Source organism: Taudactylus pleione, unplaced genomic scaffold (genome assembly GCF_031769625.1).
Source record: "Taudactylus pleione unplaced genomic scaffold, aTauple2 ptg000201l, whole genome shotgun sequence".
NCBI lineage: Eukaryota > Metazoa > Chordata > Amphibia > Anura > Myobatrachidae > Taudactylus > Taudactylus pleione.
This window is the reverse complement of record NW_028284603.1, coordinates 5,309,105-5,336,641: the sequence shown is the minus strand read 5'-3', so window position 1 is coordinate 5,336,641 and position 27,537 is coordinate 5,309,105. Positions and strand designations below refer to the sequence as shown.

Here is a 27,537-nt window from a genome sequence, read left to right as displayed (position 1 = left end):
CCTAAACCTAACCCCGTCCCGTGCAGCCTAAACCTAAACTTCTAACAGCCTACCCCTAACCTCTCGCACCGCCACAGCATAAACCTAACCCCCTAATCGCTCCCTAAAAACCCAACAACCACTGCCTAACCCTAATGTCGACATTTCAACTGTTGACACGTTGCCCTTTGACATTTTAACAATGTCGATACCATAACTGTCAACATTATGAATGTTAACATGGTCATAGTAGACTACATCCCCACTAAATGTACATTTGTTAATGTTCACATTTAAGCTTTCAGAAACAGATGAAATTGCAGATTAGGTGCAGAAGAGTAACGTAAACCTCTAATGAAGCACAGAACGAGTCTTCAGCACTGATCTGCAGCATAGCGTATGGAGCACCATAGTGAATGTGAAATAAATACATGTCCTATACTGCCAAGAAAAAAAAATAAAGTACTTTTATACAGGGAGTGGCCTGTTTGCTAGAATATTTAGTTACCAGATCAAAGCACCCATCATCCAAACCAGGTTCTGTTTAAACACTTCATGTAAAGGGTACATTCTATTTTGCAGGTATAACAGGTTTCCCAAAAGCTGTACTTTATACTTCTCACAGCTATTTACTGCAGCTGTTATAACAGAGTTTTACCTTCTCCAACCTCATAGGTAAATTAAAAGTAGCCACACACATGCAGATCTGAGCAACCAAATTATCCAATTTCTATTTCATTTAGCCAGCTAATGGGATAGGCAATGATCTGCCAGGGTGTAAAATGTGGAGAGTATTGGAAGAGAACCGCACAGGGTCATTTTATTGGACGGACCCATGATGGTGGCATAAGCTTTGTTACTGTTACATTTGTGTGTAGATAAACTGAAAAGTGTTTGAAAATTCGATGTGTGTCACTTTTGTTCCCTCTGTTTCGTATGGTTGTTCAAAGAGAAATTGTTATTATAGTTTCTTAATAATAATCAAATAAACCATCAACCTTCGGGGTCCAGATAAAGACACAGAAGATATGCTAATATTTACTCACTGAAAAATACAAAATATCATTATAAAGTACTATTTTGGCTTTCTGTTGTGTATAAGGGATGTAGTTATGAGACCAGAGGCCGCAATGCCGCTGGTCTCAATACTGACAGGGGTATCCCGACAAGGGACTTAAGATAGGCGTCAAAATACCGATGCCTACCTTAATCCCGACGCCGGAACGCCGAAGGACGTCAGCCTGAACTAGGTAAATCCGGGGCGCCATTAGCGTTAGCCGCGGGGAAGGGGGGGTTAGGTTTTGGGTGGGGGGGAGATTAGAGTTAGGCAGCCCTAGGGGGGAGGTTTAGGCACCAGTGAGGGGGTGGGGGATTAGGTTTAGGCACGAAAGGGGGAAACTTTAGTCACTAACGGGGAGGGTTAGGCTACAAAAAGGGGGGGTTAGGGGGAAAAGGTGGGAGGGTGTATACTTAATCGACCCCTGTCGGGATACCAACCATCGGGATGACACTGTTCGTATTCTGACAGGAGGCGTCCCTACAGCCAGCATTACATACCCATTCCGTGTATAATATACAATTATAACAAGGCAATTCACAACTGGTCAGTGATTTCTTGTATAGTTTGCGGTCACAGGTATATTATACAAATCAGAAAGCAAAAATAAGTCTTTATAATGAATGAAATGTATGTATTATACAAGGAGGGTAAAGTGAAAGAATAACATTTGCAAAGACAATAACTCTCCCAGCCCTATAGATTAAACTCCAAAAGTAGACATCATATCTGGCTATTGCCAACCACTGGAAAACAGACAAATATGGTCTATCAAACAAATCTGTCAAATCAAACTCGAACAGTGACAAAAAATGTATTTTCAGGGCTGAATAAAAATGTATCAATATTGGAGTTTCATTAAGCAGCAAAGGACGCACAGAAGAAGAAAAACCTTCAAAAAGTGCTGCTTTACCGGCATATTAGAAGACTCTGGTTAATCCAGTATGATAGAGAATGACAGAACATATCAGCAGCATTAGACACCAGTCTATTATATTAACAGCATTAGGTACTTGTATCTGTTCCTATATCCAAATCCCAGCCAATAAAGGTAGAACTAGGAGGTCCACCGTTAGGAGACGATTTCCAATTGAACTCTCCAGGATAATAAACTCAGATACGAGCAGCCTAAGAGGCTGGACAACTAACACCGCAATAAGGGCCTGATTTAGAGATGGATGCCTTTAGAATCGCTGCAATGCAAACATACGCTAATGCAGCAGGGGGCGTCTGATGAGAAAAGACGCCTCCGGACAGCATTGCAGATCCGAGTGCCACGTCCTAAGATGCAGCATCAGATCTTCTGCTACACCATCGGCCATCTGAGTAACTCTGAGGTTACTCAGACTGGCCCTCGTAGCACAGTTGGTAAGGCCAGGAAGATGCAGACCCTGGCCTCGGCACTCATGGAAAACGGGGGCAACACATTGTAATTCCCCCCCCCCCTTCCCCCCCGGCCACAGCTCATCAATCAGGCTGCGGCTTAGGGTGCACTGCATGCAACGATGCAGAACCCATTCTGCACATGCACAGAATAGGCCCTTGCGCAGGTGAACCACCATCGGAGATGTATGCAAACCATTGGGTTTCCATACATCTCTGAATGAGGCCCTAAGCAATTAGGAGCTGGCTATCATAAACAACAATCCCATTGCTAAACTGATGAATCCAGGTGGTGCCAAAGGACACCGCGGTAATATGCACCTTGTTAGATTCTATGTTGGGTGTCTAAAGGGTCACTGTAGCTGCTGCATAGTAAGGAGATATGCAGCGTACTGTAGGAGGCGTTAACAGGAATAAGAAAAATGGGACACAGAACGACCAGATATACTGTAGTAGTTTTGAAAAGGAATACCACTTTAATACAGGTTATTATAACTGCGTTCATTATATCAGTCGGTACCTTGGCTATATGAATCTCTATGGCTGTTTAGAAGTGACACCAAATATGCTGGAGGCAAGTCCAAGGGCCTTAAGGTGCCCACACACATAGCGATCTGCCCAGGATTTGTGTACGATTTCCCATGAAACTCTCCCCAGCAGCTCTGCACACGATTTGGTGTCCAATCTTCAAACGATCTCTCCTGAATCCAGACTTTCACAGTGCATCGCCTCCTAGATTGTCAGATCTGACGATTCGATGTGCGACCAGCGGGGACGCGCATCGCATCGTGATTGTGAGTGGGGACTCACAATTTACTCTCAATATCGCTATGTGTGTGGCCAGCTTTAATGTCCAGAAGCAGATCCAGAGAAGCAATATAAAATGAAAGCGTTCAATACCCAACGCGTTTCGTTCTAAACAGCACAGAACTTCATGACAGAGGTAGAGAGAGAGCCTATACTGGCCATGAGCAAGTGTGTGATGTTCTTCTAACTACAAATAAACAAATGTAAGTCTAACTACAAAAACAATTACCGAACAACTAAATAGAACAAAATACTAGACACGGGGTTTAAAATTGGTTGATTTAGTAACCGTGAACTTTTATTTAAACAAACTGCATGTTTTTCCTTTCACATTGTTAAAACCAGCATTCTCATCTCTCCGAATCCAAAAACTAAAATCCCTATGGAGGTCAGAGAAGAGAGGGCTTTCTGTAGGTTTTAAGCTGTCGAGCAGGGCCCACTTACTGGCTTTGGCAGTCTATAAATGTCCAGTCTTGTTTTATTACTGTGGTTGTGAAGTGTTGCGGCTTTATATAAATGTCAATGATAAACAGTAGTAAAAGTTTATTTCTGTAAACTTTTACTGTGAAAACAGCAAACACGTGACTAGAAGCCATGTCAATTCGTTTCTGGCTGTTGCACCTAGAGTGGAGACTGTCAAAGCCAGGGCGTGCCCACCATATCTACAGAGGGCGGGCACAAAGACTACAGGCAAATATAATTTTGTAAGGCACACACGTCGCCCTTGGAATAGTAAATGTTTTGCAGGGCAGCAAAAGTTCATGTTATTGGCACAAACAATTACAATGCATTACTTAACGGAGGAAAAAAAAAACCCTATAACAAAATATACTATGAAAAATAATAATAATAAATAATAATAATAATAAAGGAATCACTGATTTTCCTACATGCTCAAAGAAGGATATATCGATTGTACAGTAGTACACAATGTGAACAATAAGTGTAATTTATTGGTGCTTTTCACAAGGGTACCTATAGATAAATACAGCATTACATACATTCAAAGTAGTAGCATTAATACCATGAAATTGGAATTTAGACTTTTCCCTCGAGCAATAAAAGAGCTTCTCACCATAATGTACTTGAAAAATGTCATTAATTTGAGTAGAAATATTTGAAGAATAGTTATGGAAATGGATGCAGAAAACATTATGCTACTAGAATTAATGCTACTCAAGGCTTAGTGTATTAGTCTCCAGCCTGAGTCACCCTGGAAAAAAACCCCAATATGCAACCAAGAGCCTTAATCTTTCTTCTTGCCTTTTATCTTAAAGCAGAATTTCATTAAACTACAGTAAGAATTACAATTACTAATTACTAACTAATAATAAACTAAAATTGTTTTGAGAATTGTGTTTTGTGCATTGTACAGTGTATGGCTTAATAATACCTCAATAGTAAATTATAAGGATACTAAAAGTTATCAAGTCCAGAACGGGTCAAATCACTGTTAAAGCAATTTCTAATATCCCAATTTAAAGTAGGGAGAAAACAGTGCTTTATTCAACACAAGATCTTAGGACAATAAATAAATATTTCTAAAAACACAGAAATACTTTTACCGTCTTCTTGAGGCCCATTCGAGTAGAGCGGCCAAACAGAGGCGTCAACCCATAGAGGGCAGAGTGCAGCCACCCACAGGCGGCTTACCATATGGAGTGCCATCACAGACTTGGCAGATGGGCAGTATATTCTTGACACCGGTCTTTCATCTCAGCAGCTCGCTCGACCAGTCAGCTAAGAGAGCAGCCGCCACAGAACTACTGTATGGGTCTAGCAAGACTTGTATTATGTCAAGACAAGGACTCTGCACTGCAGCCCAAATCCCACCTCCCTGCAGCCCCAAATTTTTCTTCTCCCTGCAGTCCCAATCCCTCCATTTCTGTGCAGCGCGCACAGCCCCAATCCCTCCATCTCCGTGCAGCGCAGCCCGGGCCAAATGTGCCTTCTCCTTGCAGTGCAGCTCCAATCCCTCCTTATCCTGCAGTGCAGCACAGCCCCAATCCCTCCATCTCCGTGCAGCGCAGCCCGGGCCAAATGTGCCTTCTCCTTGCAGTGCAGCTCCAAACCCTCCTTATTCCTGCAGCGCAGCACAGCCCCAATCCCTCCATCTCCGTGCAGCGCAGCCCGGGCCAAATGTGCCTTCTCCTTGCAGTGCAGCTCCAAACCCTCATTATCCTGCAGTGCAGCACAGCCACAATCCCTCCATCTCCGTGCAGCGCAGCCCGGGCCAAATGTGCCTTCTCCCTGCAGTGCAGCTCCAATCCCTCCTTATCCTGAAGTGCAGCACAGCCCCAATCCCTCCATCTCCGTGCAGCGCAGCCCAGGCCAAATGTGCCTTCTCCCTGCAGTGCAGCTCCAATCCCTCATTATCCTGCAGTGCAGCACAGCCACAATCCCTCCATCTCCGTGCAGCGCAGCCCAGGCCAAATGTGCCTTCTCCCTGCAGTGCAGCTCCAATCCCTCCTTATCCTGAAGTGCAGCACAGCCCCAATCCCTCCATCTCCGTGCAGCGCAGCCCAGGCCAAATGTGCCTTCTCCTTGCAGTGCAGCTCCAATCCCTCCTTATCCTGCAGTGCAGCACAGCCCCAATCCCTCCATCTCCGTGCAGCGCAGCCCGGGCCAAAATGTGTCTTCTCCCTGCAGTGCAGCACAAATCCCTCCTTATTCCTGCAGTGCAGCGCAGCCCTAAGTCCTCCTACTCTAATTGCATCAGAATTGCTATGTTAGTGGCAGGTGGGGAGTTTGACTGGGGGGTACACCTGTCAAACCGTAACGCAGGTGTCCTACGACGAGCTCAGAGAGGACAGAAACCTCCCGCGGAGCAGAAGGGCAGAAGTTACTGTTAATAAATAATAAATTATATCCTACACTTGATTGGTGCTTTAATTGTAAACATGTGGAATACAACCAATTAATTATGTAATCTCTGAACACTACTGATAATCCTTCCATAATAAATTGTCTGATGTTATCAGTACTTAATGAACAAAAACTTTAGAGCATACTTACCTACTCTCCTGAAATCATTGTGAGTCTCCCAAATATAGTGGACGTCTTCCAGGCTTCGGGAAGAGTAAATAGTCCTCCTGCAGCCCACCCACTTCCTAGTAAAATGGACAGGACAGGGGGGGTGGAATAATGGCAGCAATCACTGTAGACGGGGAAGAGTGGAGCCAATATGACGTGATTCTATGATAAGTGTAATTTTGGCATCATCCATCTTCGCCTAATGTCGCGGATAGTCGGCACTCTATTCCTATCAGCCAAAATCCCCATCCTGAAGTCAGTAAGCATGCTTTACATCTTTTTTTCACATTTGAAATAGGTTGTGCTAACCACTGTTGAATAATTCATAAATCAATTAATTTTGGGCCCCTGATGTAAAATACAAATATGGTGAATTCTATTTATGATCGCTGTTTATATTACGTTGTGGACAAGGCTGGTTTTGCTGCACTAGCCAAAGGGATGACTTTGCAGAAATATGGGCATCAATCTGCTAATGTACAAGAGAGGAGCTTTTCGGAGATCATCTCAATATATGCAATCTACTGAAAGCTCACATGCTGCCATATCAGCTAACCACAATTATAACATTTCACCGATGAGACATAATCTGCTGAAACACTGTCAGATCCAGTCAAGCAGGAAAGCTGAAGGGTGATATTGTCTAATCTGGAAGGTCCAACATTTGTCACACAATCATACAGTAAACCATTATTGTTATTGTTCTACAGCAAGTGACCCAATTTCGTTGCCTGTGAAACAGAGACAGGATAACAAAAATAAATCTAAGTCCAAACAGTTCTTGTCAGACATTGCTGCTGCTGTCGGCCAGGGGCAGTGACCTGTGTATCACAGGGCTGTGCTGGTTGTGTCACAAGAATGGCGGTATGACGGGTAAAATATAGTAAGGGGAAACGGGGATAATCTGTGAAATGTATTGTAGTAGACAAAAAGCATTCATAAATAAACCCAGGTCCTACACCTGCCTAACACTGGATGCACTGCAAAGGTGCAACCCGCTCTGTTACAATGGAACACTAAAAGGGTTTTCCAGAAGTAAAAATAAAAAAAAATAAAAAAAAAAATATATATATATATATTATATATATCCACTAATATGAATGCACACCTCCATTAAATGTCCATCTGCGAGGTGCTTACTCCAAGGGCTCACAGTCCTCCTGCAGCCAATAATGTAAATCCAGTATTAGAGTGCACTCATCAAAAAAAACGAACTCTCATAGAAGAAATATAATCCTTTTAATTGTCCATCTTCATCACCACCCAGTAAAAGGAATATGTGAATCTAGCACATGTTGATAAAGTGCCAATCAGAAAACAACAGCGTAATGAAACATTAATAAATATACTGGCTGTTAAATCAGCAACAAGTCCCATGTATACTCATGTGGTCATATACTCATGTAGTCCGTCGACCTCGGTCCCATCCAGGGTCGTTAGAGACCTGCAACAATCACTTCACATGCCGCTCCTGAAAGCAAATGAAAGCAAATGAAACACTCACCTCGAGACACCTAAATACACGCTGCAAGTGGCTATCCAAACAACACCTGTGCTGGCTTGCTTAACCGGCCGCCGCGTGTGTTCCAACCACACGTTTCCTTTACTCCTCACCTCTGGAGTAACACATTCCCCTCCCTCACCTCTGTAGTAATACATTATCCTCGCTCACCCCTGGAGTAACACATTCCCCTCCCTCGCCATGTTGTAACACATTCTCTTCCTTTCATCCTGTAGTAACACATTTTACAATCCCCTCCCTCACCTCTATAGTAACACATTCCCCTCTCACTGCTGCTGTAACACATTTTACTCTCTCACCTCTGTAGTAACACAGGCCCAGACTTATCAATGAGTGATATTCTTGTTATCACTCGTTACTAATCTTAAATGATACTCCATCTAATCAGCTCCTAACTGTCATGTGTTTTAAAATGACAGGAGCTGATTGGTTGGAGCACCATTTAAGATTAGTAACAAGTGATAACAAGAATATACAGTAATACATGTTGGGCCTCATTTCCTTCCCTCACTATTCAAATAGAGGAGCCACACCAACTGCCAGTGATGTCTGGCGGCACTTGGGGTGACAGTTGGTGTTTGAATTCTGAACTGTGCTACAGCCACGATGAGTCAGTCATAACGGACATTGCACAGAGGGAGGAAAATTTTAGCCCTTTTCACCCCCTTAGGAGTCGAAAAATCCCTTCTTAGTGGGCACCTATGTCATGGAAGCAATATACTCCACAATTCTTACCTACAGTACTTTTTGCTGCTCCCTTCTGGTCACGAACACGATATATTCTGGTTGGCCATACTGCACAGTCAATCAGAAGATATCATGTACGATGCCATGCTGCTAAATGCAGCATGGCATGGCACATCACGCCGTCGTACCACTGCTACGTGCAGTGTGTACTCATATGTCAGGCCGGGAATACATCTGATGTGGGTTTAAAATTAGGGTGTGCAGTCCAAGCCCACGCCCTGTTTCCATGATACTAAAAGTCTCTGAAAAGCTACTTACAGTCTTCCCTTTACAGCTGTAAATGATCGGAACCAGGTCTATGAATGATTTTTATGTTTATATAAAGATTGGAAAGAGACGTAAATCTATAAAAAGACAGCCATTAACCTACTTTCTTTGCAAGGACAATACATATTTTATACGACTGCCTTAAACTGTACATGTATGTACTCCATCCTAGAAGCCTCTGCCTTCCTATTCACGTAGCTTCTTGTTAAGATTTTTATTGCTTACCAATGTTGCACTCCTAGTCATAGGCTGAATGCCACCAGGTCTATTTGAAAATTAAGTAGGTACTTAATTAGTACAAAAAGCTTATGTGTATAATCTGCCAGTATTCAATCACTGTTCAGAAACCTGGCCAATCCCTTCAGTAGAATATATTGCAATTAACTTTTGAACCCCCACAGAGTGCCAGGCTGCAGATAAATGCTGCCCTCATTACTTTACCAGGTACAGAATCAGGTTATAAATCCAAAACGTTACTTCTATTGGAGGAATATACAAATGCACTATACAGCATACAGAGTAAAAGAAAAAAATATGAAGGCAACTTTAGCGATAAAGTGGTTAAAGCCACATAAACCCTGGCGTTATTAGCAGGCATTTAACTGTGTTGATGAAGCTAAAAATATATAATATTATAACAAATATAGATAAGTTAATAGATGTGCTCACATTTTCTGACAAGCATTTGCTCTGCATCAATTTGGATGTTGCCTGCAGTGTGATAACTGTCGGTAATATGCAGCGGAACACTAGTACACTATGCTGCGGGGGAATCTGAAACTTGTTAATGAATATACTTCTAACACTTTGTTAAAGCCAGGGCTTTAAATGTTTGTCAACACATATGTATACAGGCTTTAACAATTCTCCCCACTCCACCCCCCAAGTTTAGCTGTCAAATGAAATAACCCTGCACCATCTGCACACATGGCTGCAGCGAGATGCCCAGCAACAAATATGAACTCACATTCCCAATTAATAATATCATTTATAATGTTACCTTCTGGCAAAAAAGGTATATTTACCTAGGCAAACCTGCCCACAGTGTACAGTCAGGTGCATAAATATTGGGACATTGACAGAATTTTCATATTTTGGCCTCTATTCACCACCACAATGGCTTTGAAATGAAAAAGCAGATGTGCTTTAACTGCAGACTTTCAGATTCAATTTGAGGGTAATTACATCCAAATCAGGTGAACGGTGTAGGAATTACAACGGTTTCTATATGTGCCTTCCACTTTTTAAGGGGCCAAAAGTAATGGGACTATCAACTCAAAAGCTATTTCATGGACAGGTCTGGACTATTCCCTCGTTATTTCATTATCAATTAAGCAGGTAATGGAGTTGATTCTAGGTGTGACATTTGTATTTGGAATCAGTTGCTGTTGACTCTTAATATGAGATCCAAAGAGCTGTCACTATCAGTGAAGCAAGCCATCATTAGGCTGAAAAATCAAAACAAACCCATCAGAGAGATAGCAAAAACATTAGGTGTGGCCAAATCAACTGTTTGGAACATTCTTAAAAAGAAAGAACGCACCGGAGAGGTCAGCAACACCAAAAGACCCGGAGGACCACAGAAAATAACTGTGGTGGATGACAGAAGAATTATTTCCCTGGTGAAGAAAAACCCCTTCACAACAGTTGGCCAAATCAAGAACACTCCAGGAGGTAGGTGTATATGTGTCAAAGTCAACAATCAAGAGAAGACTTCACAAGAGTGAATATAGAGGGTTCACCACAAGATGTAAACCATTGGTGAGCCTCAAAGACAGGAAGACCAGATTAGAGTTTGCCAAACAACATCTAAAAAAGCCATTACAGTTCTGGAACAACATCCTATGGACAGATGAGACAAAGATCAACTTGTACCAGAGTGATGGGAAGAGAAGAGTATGGAGAAGGAAAGGAACTGCTCATGATCCAAGACATACCACCTCATCAGTGAAGCATGGTGGTGGTAGTGTCATGGCGTGGGCATGTATGGCTGTAAATGGAACTGGTTCCCTTGTATTTATTGATGATGTGACTGCTGACAAAAGCAGCAGAATGAATTCTGAAGTGTTTCGGGCAATATTATATGCTCATATTCAGTCAAATGCTTCAGAACTCATTGGACGGCGCTTCACAGTGCAGATGGACAATGACCCGAAGCATACTGCAAAAGCAACCAAAGAGTTTTTTAAGGCTAAAAAGTGGAATGTTATGCAATGGCCAAGTCAATCCCCTGACCTGAATCCGATTGAGCATGCATTTCACTTGATGAAGACAAAACTGAAGGGAAAATGCCCCAAGAACAAGCAGGAAATGAAGACATTTGCAGTAGAGGCCTGGTAGAGCATCACCAGGGATGAAACCCAGCGTCTGGTGATGTCTATGCGTTCCAGACTTCAGGCTGTAATTGCCTGCAAAGGATTTGCAACAAAGTAGTAAAAAGTGAAAGTTAGATTTAGGATTGTGTGACACAGTCAGATTAGGGGTTCCTCTCCTGGGTAGAGGACTCCTTCCTTACACACACAGCAGCTGGGAAACAGTACGCCAGACTGGATTCAAGTACAAGCTGGTCGGCGCCAGTCTTTATTGTGCAAAACAGAAATAACAAAGAAATCATAAACATAAATCCTAGCCCTGGCTGGGCTTCTAACTTCACAGGTAGTTCCCTCACTACAAGAACCTGGCAGGGCCTAATGCCCTCACCAGCAACAAGGCACAGCACAGTACTCACAAATAGGTTTTCCAAGTGTCTCTGAGCAAACTCCCTGCCTGCTCTCCCAGGTGAGACAATCAGCCCTAAACACACTAGGCTTATATTGGCCACTCTCGTGAAAAACTAACAAGCCTGTTACCAGGCTGCGAGAACCAAAACCTGGAGTGGCCGTGGTTGGAGCCCTCCCTCTCCTCTCACCCACAACCCCCAGGTCCCAAACCGGCTTTTCAAAAAGCCGAAACTCAAGCCTGCTACACTGCAGACTTTCTCCTGGGGGTTTAAAACACAAAAGACAGGAATCTGGGACAAATGTACCTGCCACAAACCACTTTACCAGTGATCCTATCACAATTAGTTAGTTTGTCCCATTACTTTTGGCCCCTTAAAAAGTGGGAGGCACATTTAGAAACTGTTGTAATTTCTACACCGTTCACCTGATTTGGATGTAATTACCCTCAAATTAAATCTGAAAGTCTGCAGTTAAAGCACATCTTGTTTGTTGCATTTCAAAACCATTGTGGTGGTGAATAGAGGCCAAAATATGAAAATTCTGTCAATGTCCCAATATTTATGCACCTGACTGTATATACTGTATGTGTAAGGGGAGCAGGGCGTAAAGGTTAACCCGGCCTGGCATCCCCTCTCGCCCTGTACTAAACATTATGCCATGTATTACTGTAATGGAGATCATGCATTTTAACAGTGTGATTATGTTCTTAAAACACAGTCCTATAATCATTGCACAGATTCTCCATCACATCCTGTAAAAGAGCTATCACCTGTGGTGGATCAGAACAGCTAGTTCCTCGGGGACAGCCAGAGAAGTTGCACTAGCCATTATCCAGACTTTTTCTGGGTCACTTCTGCGAGCGGTCAGCTGTGGAGCCACTTCCATGGCATGGAACATGGATTAATTTGGAACATGGATTAATTTGGACTTAATGGTCAAGCAAACTGGAGTTATTTGTTCTATCCCAACTTTAGCAAGGCAACCCGGATTCTTCTTCGCAGGATGCCTACTGCTCTCCTAGTACTTGGGGTAGGTTCGGTACCCCAGTCTTTCATTAAGGATGTACCCATCCCAGTGGGTTCTAGGTTGGGTCTCACTGAAGCCACACAATTGTGGGAAATGAATGGGGTCCAAGCCACCCAGTCCCTGGTTTGCCTTCTATTACGATCAGGTTGCCTTGGAGTTCAACTCCTGTTGGACTGATGCAAAACTGTGTCTGTGTGAATATTGAAGTTTGTTTTCCCTTTGACGATGCTAAAAGTAAGAGGGCATCGAGATTGGTCCCTACCCTGCCGTCAATGAAGTGAAGACAGTGTGTCTTAATGGCTGAACAGTGCTTCAAAAGATATAGGGCCTTACTCAGCTTTGGGAATAGAGTAAGATACAGCAAGTAACTGTGTACCTGGACAAACCATTGCAAAATGCAAGGGATGCATATACGTACTTTTTTTTTGCATGTAGGATAAATACTGGCTGCTTTTGCATGTAGCCCACAAATGCTGGACAGTTTTATTTTTACACTGCAATTTAGATATCAGCTTGGACACACCCCTCCCAAATCTACATCTCTCTGTACATTTTACATCTGACCCACCTGCATGCAGCATGGTTCACCAAGATGACCAGTTACTTCAGGGCTCAAGGCATGTTCGACCAGGAGCGCCACTCCATAGAGGGCACACCCCTCCTAGCCATTCCTGATTTCTGGCACTGCCCCATTGTTCCATCTGCGGGACGAAGTATTCTGCGGGCAGTCGGAAGGTTGTGCACCTCCACCGCTGCAGCTGTGCTGGCCCCGGAGAAGAGGAATGGTTAGCGCGCGCATGCGCGCTGCATCCATTCAGTGCAGGAAGAGGGCTGGGGGCAGCCCAGCTACTGACATAGTGTTGGGCTCGCCCCCAGCCTGACGCTAACAGGAGGCATGCCATATGGGCACGCCCCCAAATATTATCATTTAGGGGCGTGGTCGCTTAAGGGTCGACGTACTGTCGTCCTGCACAGGGCGCGGGACACCCTGGAGCCAGCCCAGAGTTACTTGCTTGATTTATTTCCAACTCTGAAACAGCCCATAGGCCCTTTAGGTTGAGGTTGCATTTTGGTAATTGTGTGTGATATCTCTGTGTGTTCTGTAAAAACAGATATACCTATTTTCTAACAAATTAAATAGAAACTATTGTATTGTATCTCGTCGATTGGCTGTTAAAGTGGTTCCAAACTCATAAAATGTACCAGGTGCCTGGGGGAAGATTTCAGGAAAAGTGTACTTCTCATCATTTGTCTTTATGTAATATCCTAGCAGTTCTGAGTCTGCCCGTCCTCCTCACAAATACAAAGAAGAGACATTTGCTTACTTTTTCATGTATTATTCAAACAAAATCTTGTTGCAAAACATAAACACACATTTCAAACACAAAAGTAAATAAAGGCATACTGAAATGTCTCCCAATGTGTCATTCAGTTCAGTAATGGGTCCAATTTGCTACTTGTATTGTAAACACAATATTATATAAAAGGCATGTTTCAGGAATAGTTAATATAAAGGGACATAGGCCCTCATTCAGAGCCGTACGCTCTGAGCAGAGCGCACGCTCTGAATGAGGGCCGGCCTCCATGAAAATGGAGCGTCCTCCTGGACGCTCGTATAGCTGTGGGTCACCACCCACAGGCTATACGAGCTTGCATTTTGATGGCCGCGATGGTCTTGACCATCGCGACCATCGAAACTGCGAGCCGTAGCCTGCGGTTGAGGTTTTCAACCGCAAGCTCCGGAGTGATTTTGGCTCTATCAGCCCCCGTCAGGGAGGCACGCCCCCGGCACGCCTACCAAAGGGGGCGTGCTGTAAATCAACATCGACAGCACGCCCCCTTTGATCAGACACAACGAGCGATGGACTTTCCTTCGCTCGTCGCGTCTGGCGCATGACGAAGCTCCCTCCGTCGTGCGCATGCTCAGTCCAGAACATCGACCCACTTGCGAGCGGACAGCCGCTCGCGAGTGGGTCTGAATCAGGCCCATAGATAGCTGTATTGTTTGTTGCAGTAATCCATACTTCAAGAGGCATGCTAGTGTCACTATCAGTATCCAACCTTCTTTCCAAGCAAATTCTTAGTGGTTTCAAGCTAGCAATAATGGTCCACTTAGGCTTGGGATACAATAGCCATGGTAAATTAAAGGTCTATTATGAGTCTACAATCTATAAGGAGTGCAGTTTTCACACTTGCACACTTTTATTAAGGCTACAAAATGGGGAAATATTTATGTACTACGATCACTGGCACATATAGCAAGCACTTGTTGCCACTGCAAAGTCATTTAAGAATAATTAGGGCTAAAGATGCCCCTAACCCAGAGGTTTCACAAACCTAGTCCTCAAGGCACCCTAACAGTCCAGGTTTTAAGGATATCCATGCTTGGTCACAGGTGACTTAATTAGGACGTCAGTCAATTTGATTTAAACCACCAAACATGGATATGACATATCGTATCGCAGGTACACATTAAGCATTGTAATGAACGGTGAAGGATCCCTCGTTCTGTCCTTCATTACCTGCAACTGTGCTGCATGTAAAATTGTCAGGTTGGCCGTGCAGCCCGTCGACCAGACGAAATAGCATGCGACGGCGGAAGCGCGCAGATAATCCGTACACACAATGTGATCCGCATGATCTATCGCTCCGATCCACGTCAGAACGACAGATCGCATAGTGTGTACCCGGCTTAAAACCTGAACTGTTAGGGTGCCTTGAGTACATGCGTTTGAGAATCCTCTGCCTTAACCTTTTCTCCCCAAAAAATATCTGTGTAACACTCAACTCAGCAGATGGTCATCCAACAGACAAAGGGGTATACTTAGGGTATGACCAATGTGTTGTTCTGCACTGGATGGCAAATACATAACTGACAGTACTGAAAACAATAATCACTGATCGCTATGAGGACACCACGGAGAATGCTCACTGTACTATTATCAGGAACAAGTGTGGAATTACAGGGGTTCCCTCTCACACCACGTCCTGTTCTGCTCTCACCACGGTCATGCAGATGCCCAGCAGAGCAGAACCCTGAAGACTGAAATGGAAACTTCAAGTCACAGCCTGAGACCTGCTTATATGGCCCAGCGATGCCCAGTATCAGACACATGAAACACATAGAAACCAGCTTGCTCTAATTTTTTTGACCGCCCATGAATTTGATAAACAGTGATTAATATAGTCACTATTTTTAGTTCAGTGCAATCTTTATGACTCATAGACATGTGCGAATGGCAGCGAGAACTTTTTTCCCTGGATATCCCAATTAACCATTATAACATATGGTGGGGTGTTGCCCAGCTACTGCTCACAGACATATTGTGAAGACGGCAGCTGCATGATGCTCCCATAGCCTCCGGATTCAGTAACGCTGCTGACAATCACTTACATCCACAATTTCTGCGCCTGATACTGAGACGTCGCTACGCTGATTTAGTTAGTTCAGAGATTATTTGCAACAGCGCATGCGCGAAAAGTTCCTAGACCGCTACGGTGCATGCGCTACAGAGTGTGCACACAAAGGTGCTTATGCCTTCAAAACAGCTGGTATCAGAAATGTGGCGGAAAAGTGATGGGTATTCCTGGGTGGTGGTTAGTAGTGCACGCAAAAATCGTCCACTCAGTGGGCATACTATGGGAGTGTTGTGGGCGTGTCAGTAAGTATCTGCGTTCCCAGACGCACAGCCGCAAGCATACGACATGGTCAGCCAAAGAAACTGCACCTGCCACAGAGGCAGTGCAAATTTCGATGGTGCAACCGAGGGGACGTATAAGGACGCACCAATCAGTATTACAGCGTGCGCACAAAGTAGGCACCTCAGTCCTAGTGTTCCCGCTAGGCTGTTTTAGCAAGGCACCGCGCCCTGCCCGATTTTAAAAGAGCAAAGTGCGCCCCGCTAATACAGCCTGCCCATAGCCTTCCCCATCCGCGGGCCGCAGTGTCCCGTGGGTGGGAAAAGTTGCGGTGACCAATCACCGCCCGGTGAATAGACGCCATGCGCACTGCATCTAGTCACCGTGAGGGGAGACCTCAGGGGAAGTCCAGCACCTCTGTAAATGCTGGGCATGCACCCAAGTGTGACAATTTGGGGGGGGGGTCCACAAAAACACACCCCCTCCTCGATCTGCCTTCGGCTTGCGCAGACGCTCCCGGCCGGCAACCCCAGTGTCCTGCCTGCTTTCTAGCAGGAACAAAGTCCTTGCACATTTAGCCTCTTGAATGCACACAAGGAGATTATGGACCCCATTCAGAGGCAGTCGTAAGCGGCCGCTCGGTCGTATGCCTAACGACCGAGAAACTGAAAAAGGAAGCAATCGCATGGCCGGTCGGTCGCAACCAAAGTGACGCCCATACGTGAACAATGCACCTCCTCTAGCTAATGAGTGATAGCAGCTAGCGATCTAGTCAATCGTTGTCAGTCGCTATATGTTAATTTTTTTCTGATGGTTGCGGCTGCTTGTGTTGTGTTGATGCCCACAAAAAATAAAAAACGCATAGAGAAAGCCATCACCATGAAATGTATTTATTCTTATTATTCGCTAATGCAAACGCAGATGAATCAATTACACGCCAATTAGCAGTGTTATTAGCTTCAACAATCGATTATTAGCTGCTTGCATTGTGTGGCTCAAAATATAAACATCAATCCTAACATCAGTTACGTTTGATACTATCGATTGTACTGTGTGGCTTGCTGGGGCTCCTACCCTACCTCAAGCTGGACGATTAGACAGGCCTCGTACCTGCTCGCAGAATGACGTTTTACTACTTCTATGTCGGTCGTAGCAGGTAATGTATGTACGCCCCTAAATCGCCCTCAAAACGCTGAGGCACGCCTGCGTTTTTAGACCACCACCCCCGTCAACACCCACAAACGGCCTTTCATGTCAATCAACTCTCGGAAGCCACTTCCTGCTCGTAAGCCGTATGATCTACAGCATTTTGGATCGCAAAGCCTCGTAAGCACATGCGCACAACTAACCGTGCGCATGCGTGGTTTGGAAACATCGGATGCGTACGACCGAGTGGCCGCTTACGACCGACTCTGAATGAGGTCCTATATTCCATCAGCATATACTAGCACTTGGGCAACCGCCAAAACATGCTGCTGCGTTTGCTTTTGTGTGCAACTCAGAGTCAGCCCCTATGGGGAACCTGCTGTTGGCTACTGTACTATTAGAGTCTGTCTTTAAAACAACAACTGGGTGGACATTTAAATTTGCACGTCCAGTTGACATGTCAGTGTCGGCAGCCCCTGCAGCCAGTGTACGGGCGGGTCAGTGTGTTGCCCATACACACATTCACTGATCTATCTGCATGATATATCGTCAGGATGCAGACAGTCGAAATGCCGACCGCCAGCTTCCCGACCGTCAAATCCAGGCAGGGGTCTAATGATAGGCGTCAAAATCCCGACGCCTGTCATTACCCCTACGCCGGGAGCCCGACGCTCGGCATATCAAACGAAGGTAAGCCAGGCGGCGGACACGGACTGCCGTGGAGGGGGTTAGGTTAGGCGCTCCCGGGGGTAACTTAGAGTGAGGCACTCCACCAGGTGGGTTAGGCACCCCCCCCCCGGGAAACTTAGGTTTAGGCTGCGGGGACGGGGGGGTTAGGTTTGGGCACTTAGGGGATTAGGCACTGGGGGGGGGGGTTAGGATTAGGCAACCCTTAAGGGATGGTTAGGAAAGGGGGAGGGTAGAGTAGGGTTAGTTTTACTTGTCTTAAACCTCTGTCGGGATCTTCACTCCTGCCATTCATACTGGTTCCATATCGGCATCCGCTGTGCTGCAGGCCCGACCTGATATGTCTGTGAACGACGTTGTTCACAGACATATTGGTTGTACACACCTGCCGATGCACTTGTGATATATCGCTAGTGGGCAGATGAGAGATTAATCGCAAATTGTGTACCTAGCATTAGACACCTGGTCTGGCTTTTGATGGTTGGGCTGAATGACTGTAATGCAGGGGGCCATATGCTGTGTGTTGCTCAATAATCATTTACATGTCACTGTGCTCACCAGATAGTCCAGTCAAACCAAATACAATTCCATTAGGCTTAATCGGATTTTAATATTTTTTCCCTCCTAAATCACAGAGAGCAGCTAATCGTAAAAACCCCAAAGAACAAAAACTATTTTTTACATCTGCCGTTTCCAAGTCAAGTTTTTCTTGCACACATTAAGAGTGTTGTTCGTAGCAACCAAACAGACATCTGCTTTCATTTAGTAAATTTAAGTGAAAAATATCAGCTAGGATTTGATAGGCTGGTATAAGTAAAATCTCTTTTTCTTTTTTTTTTTACAGTTTCCATAAATGTCACCACCATACACCATATAGTGTGCAGCGCCACATCATCTCCTCACGTTGAGATGCCCAAAAAATTCAGATAAGGAGACTAAAATTTGAGGCACTGCATAAAAAAAGTGTTAACATTCTGTACATTTGCCTTTTTACTCGTTGTAGAAAGGCAAATGTACAGAACGTCTGCCGGTTTCATCCATGGTTATTAAACACTGCCTCCCTCACTGCCTGGGAGAAAAGAAATCGTCCGGCAGGTATTTACTCAACCTCCTTTCAACCTTTCGCTGTATGACCGCCAACTCAGATACACAGGATGGCTTAGGTTGTATAAACCCCTGCTCAGTACTGTGACACAATGAAGCCACACAGAACATTTCATGCTTCAGGTTAAACATGTTCACAAAGCATTACTTGATTACCAAGAAGAAAAAGAAAGCCAAAATAAATATGCAAATGAAATGAATAAATACTGACTTATGTATTATTTTTAACCTTTCTAATCAGGCCACCAGGATTTTAAAAAAAGTTAAACATTTTGTTCTTTTGAAAATACTGTAAGACATCAGCTCAAAATGTATATTCCCCAGGAACCCAGGATTTGGGGTGCACTTAGGGCCTGATTCAGACCCGCTCGCGAGCGCTGAGCGCTCGCAAGCGGGTCGGTGTTGTCCAAGTGCGCATGCGCGAGACCCGAATAACGACGGCCAAGCCGTCGTTATGGGTCTCGCACCAAAGGGGGCGTGCTGTCGATGGTGATTGACAGCACGCCCCCTTTGGTGGGCGTGGCTGCCCAGACGGAGGCGTTCCCATGGGAACGCCTACCGTCTGGGGCCGGCCCCACTGACATCACTAGTGATGTCAGTGGGAGTGCTTTTGGCTCTGATAGAGCCAAAAGCACTCCAGGGCTTGCGGCAGCGAGACCCTACCGCAAGGGTCTCGTCGCAAGCCCGATGGTCGCGATGGTCTTGACCATCGCGTCCATCATTTTGGCCGCTCGCTATAGCTGTGGGTGGTCACCCACAGCTATGCGAGCGGCCAGGAGGCCGCTCCAAACAATAGGAGGGACGGCCCTGATTCAGAGCGAGCGCTCTGTCAGAGCGTCCGGCTCTGAATCAGGGCCTTAGCCTCCAGCTACAGTTCATACTACAGTACATTAGTTGCAGGCACAAGATACTGAGGGGGTCATTCAGACCCGCTCGCGAGCGGCAGGACGCTCGCAAGCGGGTCAATGTTCCCCACTGCACATGCGCACGACGGAGGGAGCTCCGTCGTGCGCATGCGCGAGACGGGTTCACCATCGCCTCGGGTCTCGCACCAAAGGGTGCGTGCTGTCGATGTTGATTGACAGCACGCCCCCTTTGGTGGGCGTGCCGGGGGCATGCCTGCCAGACGGAGGCGTTCCCATGGGTACGCCTACCGTCTCAAGCCGGCCCCACTGACATCACTAGTGATGTCAGTGGGAGTGATTTTGGCTCTGATAGAGCCAAAATCACTCCAGGGCTTGCGGCAGCGAGAACCTACCGCAGGGTCTCCGTCGCAAGCCCGTCGGTAACCCACAGCTATGCGAGCGTCCATGAGGATGCTCCAAAAAAAGGTAGGAGGGCCCTGATTCAGAGCGAGCGCTCTGGTCAGAGCGTTCAGCTCTGAATCAGGCCCTGAATTCCAACTCTGTGGACTCCAGGGCAGCCAACTGAGGAGCATCCAATCAACGCTGAGGCACCCTGTATATAAACCTGGCCAATCAGGGGATGCAGAAGACTGACACTGAGAACAATGGGTGCAACATGAAATATTCATGCATCCGGTGACTGGAGTACACAACAAGGAGCTGGACTATTCAGTTTCCATTATATATTAGTGAGAAAAACTTACAGAATGGAGGACCTGACCTCTTTAAAATGTTTTTTTAGTGATGATTTTTTTTGTTATGGATTTAGGGGGAGATTTAATAAAGCTTGGAGAGAGATAAAATTGGAGATAATTAGCCCCAACCAATCAACTCCCAACTATCACTTTATAGGCTGTGTTTGAAAAATGACAGTTAGGAGCTGATTGGTTGGTGCTATTTATCTCCAATTTTATCTCTCTCCAAGCTTTATTAAATCTCCCCCTTAGTATGGCAAAGTAAGGGACTAGCCATATGATTCTGGAAGAGATTCAGCTTTCACTGCTGCTAATAAGGTGCAGGGCGGAGCTGCAGTCAGACAAGTCAAATAGAGTACATGGGCTGATCAACTTTATAAGAGGAATGAAAGAGCGAACATACACAGGTCATGGGTTTAATACCTGGCAATTAGGAAAAAGCTTGGGTGGAAAATAGGCTCTAAAAAGGTGCTGGCTCCTGTGGTATGGGTGATCGATGCGGGACCAGCTGGCTCAGATGCTCTGTGTTACCCTAGTGCTAGGGATGGTCATACTGACAAAGTAGACCAAATTTAAACGGTGGTCAATGAGTCCGTGTCAAAGTATATTATGTGTAGATCAAATGTTGCAGGTTTTCCTTTTATTTTATGGCATAAACACACACACATCTTGAAGTTACTTGTGTAAACTAGCCACCTCTTCCGTTTGGTCATCAAATTTTGTAAAACAGTAACATTATCTATTCCAATTTCCATAGAAAATAGAAAGTAACAACCACTGCTGTATAATTTTCACCAATCATATAACAGTTTTTTATTAAATATTGCACTTCAGTCCCATAAAGTGGTCACTATAGCAGTACACATGGGTTGGGTATGGAATGCCGATGCTCGGGAACCAGTCGGTCAGAATCCCGATGCCGGTATCACGTCAGGGTTACAATACAGATAACGGCCGGTAAGTACCCTAACCCCACCCCTATACCTAACCCTCCCAGACACTAAACCTAACCCTCCCCCCTAGTGCCTAACCCTAACCCTCCTCCAGAGCCTAACCTTCCCCCCTAGTGCCTAACCCTCATACCCCCCAGTGACTAACCCTAACCCTCCCCCAGTGCCTAACTCCAACACCCCCCTAGTGCCTAACCCTAACACCCCACAGTGCCTAACCCTCCCCCCACTACTTACCATCTGGATGCTGGCTCCGGGATTCCGAGTGGTGCTGGGATTTTGGCGCCGGTATACCCACAGCCGGCATTTCAACTACCTCCTGTACACAGACACTTTTATTCACCTTTGATCCTCAACATAGTGTGTGCCAGTATGTGAGGCAGCTTGAGCAATTATCGAAATAATGACCAGTAAATCACTGTTACAAATGCACTCTCCATACGGGAGGTAGAGTTCCACTTGTCATTGGTTCAACCTAAGTGCTCATAAATATCTTTTTTAAATGTATTTATTATTTTCCACAAAACAAATTAATAATAATAGGGCAAGAATAAAAGGGACAAATAGAAGGAGAGATGTAGCCTATTACATATTATTTAATATAAAATACAGCATAATTGCCTACTTTTGCAGTCTCACCTCCAGGAGAAGCCCAGAGGATAGATGCCTCTGACTGCAGGTGGGGGCGGGGCCCAGTGCTACGTATCACTAGCCCTCGCCCCCTCACAGGGAATGCAGCGAATCGTGGGTCGATTGCGATTTTCATAGAAGCACTTCATATTGGCCCTGCTCCCTCCCTGTTGACCCGTGATTTGTGGCATTATCTTCCCCCATAGTGCCCACTTCACTAGGAAGTGGAAGGGATGAGGGAGGGCCACCTACTCTTCCAGGGGACCACAAATTCGGGGGTCTCCCGCAAGATCAAGGTGAGTAGGCAAGTATGATCACTGTGGCTCAGGACTACACATCACGGGAACTCATGCAAAATTCTACTTTATGTTCTCTCAGCATAGAGCATAGGATAAATAAGGCACCCTGGGGGAGATGTATCAAAGCTTCTAAAGAGTGAAGAGTTGTCCATAGCAACCAATCAGCTGCTAGCATTTATCAAGTACATTCTATCAAATGATAGGTGGAAGCGAATTGTTTACTATGGGCAATGTCTCACCTCTATAGAAGCTTTGATACATCTCCCCCTCTGTGTAGCGGAAAAGCTCATTTCACAGCAGCATGGGCATAACCGCACATGATATTGGGTTGGTAGAAACATGTAATTTTCCCTTGTAAATTTGTATTTAGCGTTATTTGTGTGTGGAAAGATGACAAGCCTTTTTGAATTTGGGCAAGAGAGGTTATAGGAAGGTCTGTCTTCCTGAGTCAGCCACAAACCTGACTAGATGTATAGGGCATAAAGAAATATGTCTGTGGAAATTATAGGACAGCTGGCCAGGCTCTTGATAAACCAGTCCTCAAGAGCCCTGTGTCCCGTTTGGGGGCAGCAATCAAAAGATAGTTGCTTACACAGAAAGGTACTGGTCTTAATAGGTATGAATTTCGACACCTAGCATGCTTCCCAGCTTCAAAAAGACCTAACTGTATAATTAAAGAACCCCTGCTCAGGTGACCGTGAAACCCTGAATCTTCAGCCAGCTGGACAATCCACTCTGAGCTGACAAGGGTTAAAATCACCCAAGGGAGGGGATGCCTGGAAGCAGGCAAAGAAATGTGACTCGACCCTGGTCCAGTGTTCATCTCCATGAGGCTATCGAAGGATACAGATGATCCAGAGTTAGTCATTGGGAAGGCCTCATCCCAAAACCATTTAAACCAACGGGGTTTGGGTGGTTTGTTTCTCCAATGTATTATTTTATTTTAGTTCTGGAAAGTGTAAGTAACAGGGTGTGATTGTCTTAAACATTATTATATTCTTTGTAACTTTTTGTAAATAATCTTTGATGATATTCTTGAATTAAACATTAATTCTAGTTCTGGATCTGTGTTTTTATGACCCAAGGCCTCATATGGCTCATGTTACCTATTGTTACTAAGTGTGCATAATTGTATGGCAGGTAAGGGCAAAGGCTTACCCTGTGTTGTAGCACTAAAGTTCCCCTTTGCTGGTGACAGTTATCAGGTTTAGGACCGCAGGACCGTGTACACTCTGCATGGAAGAGTCACAGCTTTCATGGCTTGTGCATTCCCAGGTTTAGGCAGCATTGCAAGGTTAGCGTTAGGTTGTTTTTTTTGTTTTTTTGGGGGGGGGTTAGGGCTAGCCAACCCTGGGGGGGATTAGGGACTAAGTGGGGAGGGTTAGGTTTAGGCACTAACGAGGAGGGTTAGGGTACGGGGTGGGGAGGGTTAAGCTACAAGAAGATACAACTGCCCCTAAATAACAGGTGCCTAGAGTTTATAAATAAAGATGAACACATATATACACATATATATATATATATATATATATATATATAAATCTTTCAGACTTTAGGTGCTAGACAGCTTTGTTACTTAACTATACTGAACACATTTTTTTACTTTAATCATTTATTTTGTTATACATATTTTAAGTCACTAAACACAGTAAAAGGCAAGGATCTATACTAGTTTATTGCGCTTATGCAGTGTTGTTTTTATTATTTAATTGTTATGGTTACCATTTATTTTACAGATTGAAATTATGCATTTGTAATGACAAAGCACAATAAAACCAAGTAGCCTAGAGATAAAAGAAAGCTAAAGTTTCTAATTTATAATGAAAAACACAGATAACCTATATTGTATGTATAAAACTAAAACACTATTTGTAGATACCACATTCTTCAGATTTAATTTCTCTAATAAGAAATTTTGGGGCCTAGCCAGTGCTGGATTAGAGCATATTTCAGCTCAGGAAAGGTGTTGGATTTGAGAATTCCAGACTCCGGGCCTAGTGCCAGAACATGGGTGGTATTATTATCTTGTGGAGGACATTGAAAGCTTAATACGGTTAATATGGTGGACTATAGATGTTTTGCTGTATTGAGGCACCTCCTGGGTCAGCGGCCATTGGTGAATTATCGATAAAGAGGGTCAACCTGTATTGTGTTACTATTATTTCTTTCAGTTTTGCAATTAAATATATGAATACCATAAATATGAAGTTCCTGGTCATCTTAATTTGCCAATGCCCTAGAATTGCCAATATACAGTAGGGGCATATTCAATTGGCTGCAAATTTTACAAAAATCTTGCACTGCAGGCACAAGGTTTTTGCTACTCAATTGGACATGAGAATTTCCTATTGAAATTACCGCTGCTCTGTCTTCTCATGAAAGGAGCAGGTGCAAAGTTGGGAAAACGCCTTGTTTTAATGTAAAAATGCCAGGACTTGGTTCAGAACACCAACTAACAATTGGACATTTTCAATTAGCTGAATTGGCTCAATAATTACATGTCATTGGCCTCAAGTTAACCCAAAATCAACTTTTTAGTTGTTCTTTCTTTCAACTTTTTACTTTTATTTGTATTTAATTAAAGGAAAAAGGAGAGAGTTATGGTAAAATGTACCCTTGTTAACTCTATTCCTTTGAAGTCCATAGGGTCCACAGGGAGACAATGGGGTGTAGGTGGTACTTGCAGGACCGGACACCAACAACAAAGCCTTTTGCTATCCCAGGCTGCTCCAGTCCTTCCCCCCCCTATACCGCGCCCACAGCCTGAAGGCAACTGAGCTTTGTTAACAAGCCCAAGGCAGGAGCAGGATAGGAGAGAAGGAAGATTGGTACACTGAATAATCACACTCTCAAAAAGAGAAGGAAAACAAGTGACAAAGAGAAGAAACCCATAGAAGCCAGAGGCGTCAGGTTGGGTGCCCTGTGGAACCTATGGACTTCGAAGAAAGAGAGTTAACAAGGGTAAGTTTTACCATAACTCCTTTTCTTCTTCAGGATCCATAGGGCTCCACAGGTAGACAATGGGGATGTCCAAAAGCAGATATTAGGGTGGGAACACTCTTGAGCTAAGAGGAGAACCCGGCGTCCAAAGGAAGCATCCCGAGAGGCAAATGTAGCAAAGGCTTAAAACCTAAGAAAGGTGTGGACAGAAGACCACATGGCCGCCTTGCATAGTTGTTCGGCAGACGCACCATGGCGGGCTGTCCACGAGCGACTCACAGAGTGAGTAGAATGAGCAGATAATGTAGCCGGCACAGGAAGCCATCTAGCCAGAGTGTTTGTTAGCTGGCCATCCCCTCTTATGGAATCCATATAGGACAAAGAGAGAATCTGTCTTCCTGATGGAACCAGTATGGTCCACATAGATCTTCAGAGCACAGACCACATCCAAGGAGGCATCACCTGCGGAGAGGTCTGGTGATTGAAAGGCTGAAACTACAATTTCCTCATTAAAGTGGAAACGAGAGACCACCTTGGGAAAGAAGTCAGGGCGCGTTCAAAGAACAGCTCTGTCCTGATGAAAGATCAGAAATGGGAAGCCACAGGAGAGCACCCCTAAAGTTGGAAAGGAGCGTCTATGGAGAGACTTTGAAGATCGGAGTACCAATGGTGTATGGGCAAAGCCGGAGCTACCAACAGGACCGTACCCCCTTCTTGAGGTTTTGAGAGCGGTGAGAAGGTTTGCATCAGGATCACGAGGAAGAAGCACACATCTAATTAGAACATCCAGCCTAAAGTTTTTGCCTACTGTTCCAGAATTATGTTTCATAAATATGGATTACAACACTGACATCTATATTCCTTTGGCATACTGAGGATATACTGAAGCCCCTGCCTACAGTTATTGCCCAGGAGACCTGGATATAAACTCCTTCCCTCCCTCTAAGACTGAGATTCACCACTATTAACAAGATTCAGCCCCAAGTTTTTGCCCACCTGACACCAAGTAGACATATTAACTCTGACTAATACAATATTCCCAAATATACCCAATAGCCTGCCAGTCTATTGAAGCTTGCCATACTATTTTATGTTCTATCCCATTTACCACAGAGCGCTTCCCTCTATATATTTATGGTTCCTAATTGTGGGTATTAAGGACAACCCTTTAGGGGACAGCAGCTAGTGGTATAACATATACCCTTCTGTAGGAGCGCAGACCGTTTATCTGCCTATAATTCACCCCTTCTTGAATGCACTGCCGAAGAACCCAGAGGAAGAAGGGAGACTGGAGGAAAGAGGTACGCCAAACGGAAGGTCCACTTCACGGACAATGCATCCACAAAGGCTGCGTCAGGGTCCCTTGTCCTGGCCCCATACACTGGAAACTTGTGGTTGTGTGGTGAGGCCATGAGGACCACGTCTGGTAGACCCCATTTGTCCACCAGGAACTGAAAGACTTCTGGATGTAGAGACCACTCCCCTGCATGTACATCATGATCGCTGAGGAAATCCGCTTCCCAATTGAGAATCCCCGGGATGAACACTGCGGAGATGGCTGGGAGATGGTGTTCGGCCCATGTGAGAATGCGGGACACTTCTGCCATTGCTGACCGACTTAAGAGTGCCTCCCTGCTGATTGAGGTAGGCCACTGCCATGGCATTGTCGGACTGTACTTCTACTGGCCTGCCCTGAAGAATATCCTGAGCCATGGTGAGGGCAGTGTAGATGACTCGGAGTTCCAGGACGTTGCCTTGGCTGGAGTCCAGCGTCCTTGGAAGGAGTGCTGGGCGGTCACTGCGTGGAGGCTTGCGTCCGTGGTGAGGCGTGCCCAGTCCAGGATCAAAAAGGGGCAACCCTTGTTTAAATGGGACATCTGTAGCCACTAGGATAGGGAAAGGCGAACCGCCGGAGAGAGGCCCATCGTCTGGGATCTGAGCAGATGGGGCAGCCCAATTCACCTGGAGAGGATCATGTGTTGTAGGGGGCCTGGAGTGGAA

At 45.0% G+C, this 27,537-nt stretch overlaps 1 protein-coding gene across 4 annotated transcripts in view; it reads right to left on the bottom strand.

The window, feature by feature from the left end:
* COMMD1 (copper metabolism domain containing 1) overlaps nt 1-27,537 on the bottom strand; it is a 160,335-nt gene that overhangs the window by 10,210 nt on the left and 122,588 nt on the right. Inside the window, exon 4 of one of the 4 annotated variants that reach the window (XM_088477207.1) lies at nt 7,477-7,730. The exons of 2 other annotated variants lie outside the window; for them this stretch is intronic. Coding sequence is in view for 1 of the 2 variants with exons in the window: in XM_088477208.1 (XP_088333334.1) it covers nt 7,713-7,730 (18 nt within the window). In the remaining variant the exon portion in view is untranslated. Of the gene's footprint in view, nt 1-7,476; nt 7,731-27,537 lie in introns of those variants that run through there. One more of the 4 variants, XM_088477208.1, reaches the window with a different exon arrangement.